The sequence below is a fragment of the Mytilus edulis genome, chromosome 12, assembly GCF_963676685.1.
Source record: "Mytilus edulis chromosome 12, xbMytEdul2.2, whole genome shotgun sequence".
NCBI lineage: Eukaryota > Metazoa > Mollusca > Bivalvia > Mytilida > Mytilidae > Mytilus > Mytilus edulis.
Window position 1 is genome coordinate 8,594,729 of NC_092355.1, and position 13,766 is coordinate 8,608,494.

General features: G+C 32.8%; 1 protein-coding gene across 1 annotated transcript; it reads right to left on the reverse strand.

Annotated features, from left to right (window-relative positions):
• Nucleotides 1-3,519: 3,519 nt before the first annotated feature.
• LOC139499663 (large ribosomal subunit protein P1-like) lies at nucleotides 3,520-13,651 on the reverse strand. The gene is made up of 5 exons (XM_071288417.1): nucleotides 13,447-13,651; nucleotides 6,885-6,945; nucleotides 4,327-4,455; nucleotides 3,877-3,939; nucleotides 3,520-3,545 (listed from the first exon to the last, which is right to left on the reverse strand). Exons 1-5 carry the CDS (start codon nucleotides 13,516-13,518, stop codon nucleotides 3,532-3,534), a joined length of 339 nt encoding a protein of 112 aa, XP_071144518.1. The 5' UTR covers nucleotides 13,519-13,651; the 3' UTR covers nucleotides 3,520-3,531.
• Nucleotides 13,652-13,766: the final 115 nt, after the last annotated feature.

Consider the following 13,766-nt stretch of genomic DNA (forward strand, 5'->3'; position numbering starts at 1 on the left):
TTCCATTTTTTGTGACAGTACTCTTGGATTTTTAAGTGTTTTCTTTAGAAAGAGTGGACTGAAAAATCTATTCAGTTTTAAATTTCCCATTGTTAAAGTTCTAAGTTACAACTCTCATCACAGGGAAACAGGTACTAATAAAAAAAACAATATGAGTGATGTAAACTGTGTGAAGCTTGTTTCCAAATCTTAATTTTGAAATATTTGTAAATAATAAATATGTTTAAACTACAAAATGCAAATTTTTTTAAATTTTTTTTTACCATTACAATGATTATGTAGGTACACAAAAATTTAGTTTTAATAGAAGACTACTAATCCAATGAAATGTCACATTTGAAGTGTTTAAATACATTAACTTTTATTTTAGTGGATAATTACTCATCAATTGAGGTGCTCCTGAATTGGAGGAAGATTCTCATAATTTTTACAGAAAAAAGTGGTCTCACTAATTGGCGACAAGAAGAATTTTAGCGACAAGAAGCGACAAGAAGAATATTTTTCTAAATAGTCTTCTTGACGCTTCGTGTCGCTTTTTAACGCTTCTTGTCTCTAATTAGTGAGACCCGAAAAAAGTAATAAAATCGTTTCTTTCCCCTGTCTCATGTAACCCCACAATCTTTGTTTATTTTGAAAGTTGTTGACCTACAAATTAAAGTATTGCATGTTGATGTTTAAATCATCTACAGTAAACAATATTATGTTTAGATTTAACATATACAAATTTGTAATTAGTGCACGATCTCAAAGAATGATTTAAATAACCAGTGAACTGGTGAAGGATATCCCTGCTTCTTCTAAGAATGACGTCACTATAAAATACAATGTAGGTTGGATATATTTAGAATATCTCGTCATACTAATTTTTCCTTGTAAAAGAAACGTAAATAGTGTAAAGGAGAGTTCAAGATACGATAATTTCGTGAGAAACAGAAGGGAAATGTGTAAAAAAAGTGTTTAAAGTCAAACTATTCATTTCTGGGTCTCCTTCTCTTCAATCTAAATAAGATTTGTTGTGGGGTTTTCCACACTATTACATGTATAAAAACAAAATGAATGATGTGAGGGAGTGTCACTCTGGTCAACCCCATAGGGGATTGACGGCTTGAAGCCGTCTTTCCCCAAAAATCTAAGTACATTTTTGGATTCAGCATATCAAAGAACCCCAAGATTTCAATTTTTGTTAAAATCAGACTAAGTTTAATTTTGGACCCTTTGGACTTTAGTGTAGACCAATTTGAAAACAGGACCAAAAATGAAGAATCTACATACACAGTTAGACTTGGTATATCAAAGAACCCCATTTATTCAATTTTTGATGAAATCAAACAAAGTTTAATTTTGGACCCCGATTTGGACCAACTTGAAAACTGGGCCAATAATCAAGAATCTAAGTACATTTTTAGATTCAGCATATTAAAGAACCTAACTGATTCATTTTTTGTCAAAATCAAACTAAGTTTAATTTTGGACCCTTTGGACCTTAATGTAGACCAATTTGAAAACGGGACCAAAAGTTAAGAATCTACATACACAGTCATGAGTTAGATTCGGCATATCAAAGAACCCCAATTATTCAATTTTGAAGAAATCAAACAAAGTTTAATTTTGGACCCTTTGGGCCCCTTATTCTGTTGGGACCAAAACTCCCAAAATCAATACAAACCTTCCTTTTATGGTCATAAACCTTGTGTTTAAATTTCATAGATTTTTATTTACTTATACTAACGTTATGGTGCGAAAACCAAGAAAAATGCTTATTTGGGTTCCTTTTTGGCCCCTAATTCCTAAACTGTTGGGACCTAAACTCCCAAAATCAATACCAACCTTCTTTTTGTAGTCATTAACATTGTGTTTAAATTTCATTGATTTCTATTTACTTAAACTAAAGTTATTGTGCGAAAACCAAGAATAATGCTTATTTGGGCCCTTTTTTGGCCCCCAATTCCTAAACTGTTGAAACCAAAACTCCCAAATTCAATCCCAACCGTTCTTTTGTGGTCATAAACCTTGTGTCAAAATTTCTATCAACTTAAACTAAAGTTATAGTGCGAAAACCAAGAAAATGCTTATTTGGGCCCTTTTTGGCCCCCAATTCCTAAAATGTTGGGACCAAAACTCCCAAAATCAATACCAACCTTTTTGTGGTCATAAACCTTGTGTTAAAATTTCATAGATTTCCATTCACTTTTACTAAAGTTAGAGTGCGAAAACTAAAAGTATTTGGACGACGACAACGTGATAGCAATATACGACGAAAATTTTGCGGTCATATAACAAAAACAACCTGGACCAAAACTTTAACCTGAAGCAGGACGAACGAACCCACAGACCAGAAAACATAATGCCCCTCTACTATCGTAGGTGGGGCATAAAAATTCAAACAACGAATAGGACCTTTGGATTTTAATTTTTTTTTACTCACAATTGCTGACCAACAAAAATGAGGCCAAGCAGATATGAGGCATTCGGGTCTTCAACCTTTTGAAATGAAAAGAAAGCTTTGTACTACTAAATTAAGCAATTGCTCCCAAATATTAATATCCATGGCTCACATACTGCATCTTCGCAGGACCGACAAAAATTGGGTAAATATTTCATCAAAGGTCTTATCAACTGATCATTTTGAGTGTGCATACTTATGCAAGGGACTGGTCTTGGTGATTGTTTTAACATCTCCAAATCTATTTACAGTTCAAGATTAGACACACACAAAAAATCCCCTTCAAAATACACTTGCAATTCACACTTTTGTTTTAAGTTGTTAGCCATCCTGATAGGCAGGCGGTCAACAGACACATTTATTAGACTTAATTTCAAATAAAGTTCATGGCAAAGTTCGGTCTAGAAGTTTCAGATAAGACTTCGTTTTGGATACCAAGTGATAAGTAAAGAACATAGACATGGCTGTACTTTGAGCTTCTAATCATCTCTACTTTAGGAACCTGGGACACATGCACAAAATAAATTTTTATTTATGGTGTCCACAATTTTTCTCTTGCAAATCTGATTTAATCAGTGAAGCCTGTAATGTCCAGCGATGAACATTAATGCGTCTTAAAAAGTGTTTCTTTTGTACCAATACTATATAAAGCAATGACGGGCTATTATTCAACAATTGTGTAGAAACCAGCAAGTATTTGATCATCACAACTCACAGCTATGTACATAAACTGCTATTTAAGTAATTGCAGGAACAGGAACCAGGCCAGTGTGCTCATGTATATAAAACTTGATCTTCATTAAAGATGAAGCGCTTACATTGAACTAGTTTTAAGTTGTTATAGCTTCAAATGGGGTTCAGATTTTTCCTCATAAAACTAGTTTAAAATTTGCTCTTCATTAAAGATAAGTATCCGACAATAAGTTGTTATAGCTTAATACGGGTATGGGTTTTTCTCATTGTTGAAGGCTGTATGGTGCAACAGAAGAAACTACATTTATGCTTTTACTACAAGAGGTTTAACAAAACAGCTTTGTGAAGTTTTTTTCTTATTTATTAAAAGTCTGCTGTATGAGTCTTTTCCTTGTTTAGTCAAACAAACCTACAAAGAGAAAATACAATGTTATTACTATTGTGTTAAATAAACCTTTGAATAATATACAATAGTATTAATTAAAACAAAATGTTAGAGGCAAGTTTAAGACAGATTTCAATTTCAAACAAATGAAAAACTATAAATACCAAAATATGTTTTGATTTTTTCCTGTGTATTCCAGAAATGTTTTTAAAACGCTTCCCAGAAAAAACAAAAAACTGCCACAATAAAATAAATCACTTGAAAAAGTTAGTTGGTTAACAGTTATCCTTCAAAAATATGAACAAGTTATCTAATCTTCTTCACTTCCAATGAGATTTGTAGAAATGATACTTACCAAAACCCATGTCGTCATCAGACTCCTCAGATTCAGCCTTCTTTTCTTCTTTCTTCTTGTCAGCTACAAAAAATAAGATAAAACAGTCAAACAGGAAGTATCATTATAGATTACGTGCCTATTAAAAATGTTTTAACCAGCTGTATTTGTTTGAACCTGTTGCAGGTCAAGATCCTGTTGATCCAAGGTTGTCATGGTTCGCAAATGTTTCTGGTTTTTTCGGTTGTTTCCTCCCCCCCCCCCCGTTTGAATGGTTTTACAATAGTCACTTTGGGACCCTTTTTAACTTGCTGTTTTGGTGTGAGCCAAGGGTCCTTTTTGAAGGCTGTACTTTCACGATGATTGTAAACTTTTTAAACATTACAACTTGGCTCAGTACAACATCTTATTTTTATGTACAACAAATTTATGATAAAAATTTTTTTTTTTTAAATTCAACTGTTTAATTACCTCCTTTGGCTGGTGCTGCTTCTGCAGCTGCAGCGGGTGCACCTGCAGCTGGGGCAGCTCCTACTCCACTACTAATGTTGGTTATCAGTTCTTTAACATTGACACTTTCCAATGCCTTGGAGAATAAACCTGTGAAAATATAGATATGTTAATACAGATCCATTCCAGGACTTATTTCTGAAGCAATCTTCAACAAATTTTAAAAGGCTGGAGTCCTAGTAAAACAATTATCCCAATAATATAAAACAGCATGACATGTGTATTAAATACAGTGTTCTCCCCTGAAATTTTGGATAGCATCACATTTTGCGTTAATAAAAATAACTTTTTTTTAATTTCGTTTGTCGCGTTGATGCTCTATTTCTTTAATATGTTTTAGTTTATATTGTTCAATTCATAACTGAGAATACAATTAAACTATAACCACAAAAACAGTTGTTTCAGTTTATGTTTTCTTTATTCATTTATAGTTACAGAATTATTTTTTTCCTCTTGTGCCAAATAAAAATAAATATGGGGTTTCAGTTACCCAACAATAAGTCAAATGAATGAATGGTTCATTATAGATCAACCTGTATATATACAAAACTAAATATCTAGTACACAAAATAACTATTTTTTATAGTATATCAAGTAAAGATAAAGTAGCAAAAGTAGCACAAAAAAAAATCAATTAAAAACTTTTTTTTATCATGTTTATGAAATTCATTGTTTCATGGCACTTAATGAATTAGTTCCAGTTGTTTCTTATTTTTACAGTAAAATGATATGTATTTTTAACAAAGTTATCTAACAAATAGTCAGTTAAAGCGTAGTTTTCTCTCTTGGTATATTTTTTCTGTCTACTGTCCCATCTTGTCATTATCGTGAAAATGCGGATTTTTGTCATATCTGGTCCGGTTCCGATCCATAGATTACACAAAAATGTGCAATGGCGGCCGTAGAAAAATTTACGAAAATGAGTCCGAGAATAAACATTGTTTGACAAGAGATTGTGAATGAATAAGACGCTTTTAATGCATTAAATGGATTAAACATAAACTTAAGCCAATTATGATAACTTTTTAAAGAAGTATTAAACTTATTTTAGCTCAAAACCAAAATTCTCGCTCTCGTATTACCGGAAGAGAAAGAAAGTAATTTTTGGAGAGTTGCACAAATAAACGACCTTTTAAAAAAAAAGTAAAAATCGTTTCAATCTTTGAAGTTTCGTAATACAAAACGTAGATTTCGAATTGTTTTGTGATAGCATTTTTCCATGTCGAAATTGGTTATTGCAGACACGTGGTATTAGTCGTGTCTCAAGTGTCAGCTTGGGATATTCGCATCCAAACAGTTATCACCCTGAAGGCAATTAACACCTAGCTATTTAATCTCTTAATTGTCTTTAGTGTCTGACTTAAAGGGATTACAATTAAAGGTGATATAATTTTTATGATCATAATCGATAATAGATGAAAGTTTAAAATTGAGGACAAGTAAAATAGCATCTTCAAAATAATTATAGCGTCGCGGAAATTATTATAGCATCACGGTGAAAAAATATAGCGTCACAGTACCGCGAAGCTAAAATGGCCTGGGGAGAACACTGAAATATAGGGATTTTATTCTATTTTGACAAAATGAATGTACTTGGTAGTATTAAATACTGAAGCCAGGTCAAAGGATCAAGTCTCCACATGTTTAAGGACATGCCATGTGTTGACAAAATTCAGCTCAAGATTTCACATAATTCATTAGACTGGTTTGCTCCACAAAATATTAAAGTTGTATTCATTTAGTTAAAATAATTTTATTTTTATATCTATTTTTTAGTTCTGATATAATCAGTAGAACCGTAGTCAAAGTTGTGAGTAATATGTGTATAACTGTACATTAAGCATTAAAGTTTTCGTCTTATTCTAAACCCTTTATACAAAAGTCCATATCCATTATAGTCGCCGTCAGCTGAAATTCGTAGCGGTTATCAGTAAAAATAATCTAAACTATCAATCTCGTTCACTCGATATATAGTTTTTCACATTCCATTCATAAATCGCAAAAAGAAAAACCACTGCTGACCTACCTTTTAAGTGATCGCACTGTAATAATCCTGACCTTCACTTTTTCATAGACGATTTTGAATGGTGGAATCAGCCATTGTTTTTACCGGAAGTGTTTCCGTGGAGTTCAATGTCATAAAATTTGCATAAAGCGCGGGAAACCTTATCACATCAATGAAAGGAACATTTCAGGAAACTGCGTACAGTGACGAATGTCATATGTAAACAAATGATCCTCATAGAAACGAAGATGGCGGAATTACAATGGAAAATATTCTGTAAAATGTGAAGGTCAGGATTATTACAGTGTGATCACTTAAAAGGTAGGTCAGTAGTGGTTTTTCTTTTTGCGATTTATGAATGGAATGTGAAAAACTATATATCGAGTGAACGCGATTGATAGTTTAGATTATTTTTACCGATTACCGCTACGAATTTCAGCTGAAGGCGACTATAGACTATATAGGCAAAGAATTGACCTTCTGAAATCATAATGCAAATAATATATAGTCTTACCAGGCCAGTATGGCTCAACATTGACACCGGATGCTTTCAGGATGGTCTTCAATTTCTCTGCCTGAAAAACAGAAGAAAGCAAAATTGAATTTTATGCAAAAGTCTGATATACAACTTTAATAATTTTTTAAGCAACAAAACAGAAAAATAGACATGCAAGGGATCTTTTTCGTCAAAATTTTAACAAATTCTTCCAAAACATGAAAATCTTTCAATACAAATATGCACGTTTTGAAAAATTTACTTGATAAAAGTAGATTTAAAGCTGGATAGTTGCCTACATCTACAAAATTTAGATCTGTTGGTTCATCAGTCGTTGTTGGGGAAAAGTAATTCGTCACAGAATTCTGACAAAAATGTTATTTATCTAGGAATAATACTGGCATGGACTTAATTTCACACATCACTATGGTTGATCGCATAGGAAAGGGAATGTTTGATTCTTTGGTTTAAACGACAGTCGACAGGATCATATCTTTTACAAATTGTTAAAGAAAACCAACTGACAATATCTCAGTTCCATTGTTATACACTATAATATTAGCCAGTGATATTGTTTGCCTCAAATTACAGCAGAAATTCGGCCTTTAACCCTAGAGAAAATTCCCAATTACTTAAAAAAATGGCTTAAAATTCCTCCCAAAAAGTTTCAAATTTTCCCCAAACAGTGATGGCATTGGTGTAATGTTTGTAAATATCGTATTCATGCTATTATTTTGATATTAGAAAGCACTTTTGAGATCCGGTTTTCTGTTCAGAATCATCATGATGTTTGTAACACATGTAGTTTTCAATGCATAAAGTACCATCATTGCTTCTGTTTCTTTCCCCTCTCCGAAAAGTACCTTTCAGGTTGAAAATGTCTGACAACCAAAATATACATGAAAAAACAGTGCAAAAAAGACAGCAAAGGTCAGCAAAAAATTGGAGATGTGTTTAGAATAAAATATACAAATTTCCCAATTTCAATAAAAAATATGCATTTTTCCCAATAAAAAACGGTAGAGGTAGTTTTGAAAAAAGACAACAATATCACTGTTAGCGGGTCTCACTAATTAGCGACAACAAGCGTCAAGAAGCGACAACAAGCGTCAACAAGCGACAACAAGAATTATTTTAGCGACAACAAGCGACAAGAAGACTATTTAGCGACAAGAAAACATTTTTTTTTATTAGATATAAAGAAATTTGTATTTAATGTTTTTTTTATAAATATACGAGCAGATATGTCTTATTAAAATGGTTTATTATATAGATAGACGAAGAAATGAAACATTTGTGAGGAAGAAAGAGATTTTGAAGTTTATATTAGTATATTGGTAGATGAAGAAATTTAACATTTGTGAAGAAGAAAGAGATTGAGCTTCTTTTTTTTAATTTTTAAATATGAAGAATATGTATAAGATAATGTATGTATCTGTTTTCATCAAAGTCAAAGTATGAATAAACGAATGGAGATATATATGGAGCGGGCATAATGGAATATAATATTTTGATTCATTTGCTTAATACTATGCTCGAAGTGTACTCTTGTTATGTCAATTCGATGCTTTATTTGTAGAACTCTCAGCCACGCTTTGCCATCTTTATTATTTAAGCGTGTTTCCAGACCCCAGGATTCACATTTTTCACAAAACACACACATTCGAGTGCAGTTTTTTGAACAGTTACCACATGGGCGTGTCATTTTAGAGTGTAAGACTAATATTGCAGGGTATAACTTCCCTTACTATTTCCTTTGCCCAAGAGGAAAACCCTTATCCCAAGGGATTCAGTTTGACACGGCGATGTGACAAAATAAGTGCGTTTCAATATTTACCCTTGCCCAAGGGGATATCATGAACGGACGTGTCCACTATAGTATAATTATAATACTTCTAATATGCATTTATCGAAGTTCGAGTCGTAACCTTTATTCCCTTGCACAAAAGGAAATTGAAACCCTGTACCAAAGGGTACGTTTGATACCGCGCAGTATCAAAGACGTTCTAAGTAACTGATTTATTAATCAAAGGTAAACCGAGTTGCGTTTTAGATTCTAGCAATTGCACAGAGCACGTACTTTTGCGAGAATAATACTGAAATGCTGACAATTTACTTTATACTAAACATAAAAGTTGAATGACTTGAACAGTCAGTTTGGTAGAGCAATGGAAATGCACACGCTATAAAATTGAAACAAAAACAAAAAAAAGGTCAACTTTCCTTTGAAGGATTTATTGAAACAAAAACATGAAATATTATTTCCTTTCTAACAGTATAATTCATTGTTCTTGATAGGAACAACATTAGATGTGGCTTCACCCTAAGGTAATAACAGTACACACAATGTGGAACATTAAATGAGATTAACGAGTCGCGTGGAACATTAAATGAGATTAACGAGTCGCGTGTCCCCTGTTTTATTGCTACAATAACATCGAATTAACACCTTCAACTTTGTACACGCGTCAGACTATACAATTACACGCGCCAGAATATACAATCATTGTAAATAGTGAACAGCTGTTGAAAACTCAAGATGGTCATTAATTTCCTTTCATCTTCAATCAATATGCATAAACATGATAAATATCGTTTAATGAGGCAATAAACAAATAAAAAGATGAAAACATTCACATTTCAATTTTCTTTTCCTCCTGTTTGATTTCAGTTCTTTGTATTTCACAATTTGTGTCAATGTTTTCAGGACAATGATGCACAACTAATTCATTTTGCGAGCTTAATATATATTGCACGAAAAGAGTTTTAAAAAACAAATTATAAGATAAATAATATGTTCTAAAACACAAGGAAAAGTAATCTCATAATACAATAATTAATACTGGCTGTTATTCAAAATAGATGATAAAATATTATGTAAATAATGTCCAAGTTCATTTTTTTCTATCAATTTTAACTTTTTTGTCGCTAAAATTATTTTCTTTTGCATATTCTTTTAATATTTATTGCAATAATTAATTTTAATTTAAAAAAAAATGTTTTCTTGTCGCTAAATAGTTTCTTGTCGCTTGTTGTCGCTAAAATAATTCTTGTTGTCGCTTCTTGTCGCTTGTTGACGCTTGTTGTCGCTAAAATTCTTGTTGTCGCTAATTAGTGAGACCGCTGTTAGCAAATAATTTCATGAATACACATCATCACATGGGTTTATATGTAGACAATTTCAACATTATTACGAAATATACCAGATTACAGACTTGGGTTTTTACTTCGGATATGATAATGGAAGAGGAAAGGCTTTGTGATTAAATGAGCAAGAATCATAAGGCGTGTTTTATTTTCTTTAACCATTAACCTGGTTGAAGTTTGGTTATTGGTTCAATGTTTTATTATTTTTTGTTCTTAACCAATTGGTTATTGGTTAATGAAACCTTTAACCATACTTCCAAGGACGGTTTAGATATTTTCAAAATGGTGGCCTAGGTTACCGGCGATGGGTTTTTTTCTCTGTGTATTTGCTAGTCTTACTTATATAAAAGTAAGAGCTCTAACATACATAATGGAGAAAAAACCTTCGGGCTCCCATGTTTGAAAATTGAAGCTTAAGTCTATATGTTCATATCTATATCTGGTAAGGGCGGTTTATTTATTTATGAGCTTACTTCAGGCTGGGACTATTATACTGTTAGTATTATCTGCGACTACTATAACATAGTGTTATAGTTGTCCCAGCTTCAGGAAGATCTTGAATATTGTCCAAAGTTGGATAAGAATGCCTCAAAGAATAGGACTTTTTGTGTTATATAAAATGTAGTTTTTACCGTCATTTCTAAATACTTGACACTTCAGAACCTTTATTAACCGGTTTCACCGTGACTATATGCAATAAGTCACCTATACCTGTCACTATGTACATGCAGTGTTTGTATATAAGAAGATGTGGTATGAGTGCCAATGAGACAAGTCTCCATCCAAGTCACAATTTATAAAAGTAGACAATTATAGGTCAAGGTACTGTCCTTAACACGGAGCCTTGGCTCACACCGAACAGCAAGCTATAAAGGGCCCAAAAATTAATAGTGTTAAACCATTCAAACTGGAAAACCAACTGTCTTATCTATATTAAAAACCAGAAACAAGAAACACTTATGAACGACATCAACAAAGTTAACTATTGAAGTTCAGATTCCTGACTTAGGGTCTTACTTAGGACAGGTGCAACAATTATACACTTAACGATTGCCTTATTTTTTAATTATGCAAAAAAATCACATCAACTGATCAAAAATTCATATAAAAAATAGAAAATTGTACTGTCCAATACCCTAATGACAAACTTGACATAGCATGTACCCAAGTTTTTAAAACCAAAGACTTTCGGAACAAGAAAATTGCACCTTTTCTACCTATAGGCAAATCACACTTTTTGCCAAAATTCTCAAATAAAGAATTTTATTATATATTTTAACATATATCATCATTCATGTTAACAAAACAAAACCACTTTTGATAGGAACTATTTTCTCATATGTATACAATGAACATTAAGAGAAATTGATTGTTGTCTTTGACTTATGAGACCCCTTTTCAACGTGAAAAAGTTGATATGTGTAGTGTTTGTTATTTTAATCCTACTTGTAATTTGTTTTTGTTCACACATTGCAGTCAATAATATGAAATTTTATGCGACTGTCAAATAAGTGAAAGGTTAGCTAGCTATAAAACCAGGTTTAATCCACCATTTTCTACCTTAGACAATGCCTGTACCAAGTCAGGAATATGCCAGTTGTTTTTCATTCGTTTGATGTGTTTGAGCTTTTGATTTTTCCATTTGATAAGAGACTTTCCGTTTTTACCTTGGAGTTTGACATTTTCTATATTTTATATTTTGCAATGATTCATGTAAATCCCATAATAGATAAAGATTAAAAGGGCCCGGCGATGCAGCAACATTTTGGCACTGGTTAACACACACAAACATTGTCCTGTTGTGGCAGTAACAGTCCTTATACACATTCGAAAGATTTTAATGATTGAAAATATGTGAACGACCGTTAACGACAGAAAGCACAATTTTTGAATAATAACAGCATTGATATTTGCATGTACTATTGAAAATTTATCCACTATGGTCTTGCGTAAGGGAGTACGCATGTCATGCAGATCACAATCTAAATTTTTGACTTTAATATTTTAAATCAATCGCATTCAACTTGTGCTAAACTTTCAAGTACATGTACTTTTACATTATAAATAGACAAATTACAACAAAATTAAGCTATAAAAAGTCGGAAATTTGGAGAAAACAAATAATGTTTAATGGCAATAATTGTAGTGTTGCTGCAACAAGAGATACGAAATTTTGGAACATACTAATTTAGGTCTGCCTGGAGCTGGAATGTCAGTAACGACTGGTAGTCCTTTGCTAATTTATGTATTATGTCACTTTGCTTAGTTTCTTTTGTAGCCTGTTCTGACATCGGACTCTTAATTCTTTTACAGAGGCGGATTTAGGGGGGGGGGGGCAGGGGGCCCGCCCCCCCTTTTGAGAAAAAAATTGGTTGCTTATATAGGGATTCACTGAAGCGTGACGAGATCGGGCCCCCTCTTAAGCAGCCAGTGGGCCCCCACTTATGAAAATTTCTGGATCCGCCACTGTTTTAAACTTAGTTTTACTATGCGTTTTGCTATGTGTTTGTTTATTCTGTATTGGCTAGAGTTAAAGGGGAGGTTGAGATCTCATAAAAAATGTTTAACCTCGTCGTATTTTTGCTGCTGCTGTCCCAACTTGGCCTTTGTTAGTCATGTATGTTTTTGATTTTAGTTCATTTATATGTTTTGAAGTTAAGTATGACGTCCATTTTCACTGAACAACTGCACATTTTATTAAGGGGGGGGGGGGGGTGCAGCTGAGGCCCATCTCTGTGTGCGAGATTTTCTCGCTGCGTTGAAGACCATTTGGTGACCTTCAGCTGTTTTATGCTCTTTGGTCGGGTTGTTGTCTCTTTGACATATTCCCCATTCCCATTCCCAATTTTATTATGTTTAAAAAGTTAGTGGAATACGGTCCGTTTGTCCTACATAAATAATAACAGACACGGGTAACAAAATTGTCAATCACAATGTCACACGAGCTTGCTTTTCTACAGAAATAGCTGATTTACCATGACATTAATTTTGGACCTGGTTCGGGTTCCTATGCAAAAAATCCAAGAAAATCGCATTAAAGTTTTTCTTTTTAGTTGAAAATAATTCTTGAAATTTGTACATGAATATATCAAAGGGAACTAGAAGCATGTTCTTCGTCCTACAAACGGATTACATTTATTATTAAATAACAAGTTTTAATTTGTTGTCTTCTTTAATACACATTTCTATTTGGTTGCAAAGCTGCCAGTATCTGTTTAAAAGTTTTGTTTTTGTTTAAGGTTTTTTTGGTTAATCCGTTTTATTTTGTGTTGAAACATGTTTTAAGTTTTACTCTTAACCAGGTTATTGGTTAAATTCAACCTCAAACATGTTGAAAGAAAATAAAACACGCCTATAATACACTCAAGAAGAGTCGGACTCTGAATTGAAAGAAGAAAACGAAAGTAGATTATCGAAACACGTCGTCTCTCACCGTTACTGCTACTTCATCATCTGCCAAGATAAGAGCGGCATATACGCAGGCAAGTTCGTCTTTTGATGCCATTGTTAGTTGTGTATTACAATTTAGGGACGATGTCAAATAAAACAAAATGTAGGTCGCCGATTGGCCTTAGCTTTGAAAGAACACCACACTTTTGTTTTCAAGCAAATGTGAAAAGGACGGAAACGGAAGTAGAGTCTCAAAGCTGAAAAAAGTTTTTGACTATTTCATCTAAGGGATTCATCAACCAAACGATATCAAAATCTTTTGTTAAATGTATGTATGTGGGTTAGCAAATATCTATTTGATAT

Coding starts and splice junctions, on each gene's coding strand:
- LOC139499663 (XM_071288417.1), bottom strand. CDS start 13,518: ATGGCATCAAAAGACGAACTTGCCTGCGTATATGCCGCTCTTATCTTG. Junction 6,946..13,446: donor ATGATGAAGTAGCAGTAACG/GTGAGAGACGAC, acceptor TCTGTTTTTCAG/GCAGAGAAATTGAAGACCAT. Junction 3,940..4,326: donor AGCAGCACCAGCCAAAGGAG/GTAATTAAACAG, acceptor TATTTTTTGTAG/CTGACAAGAAGAAAGAAGAA.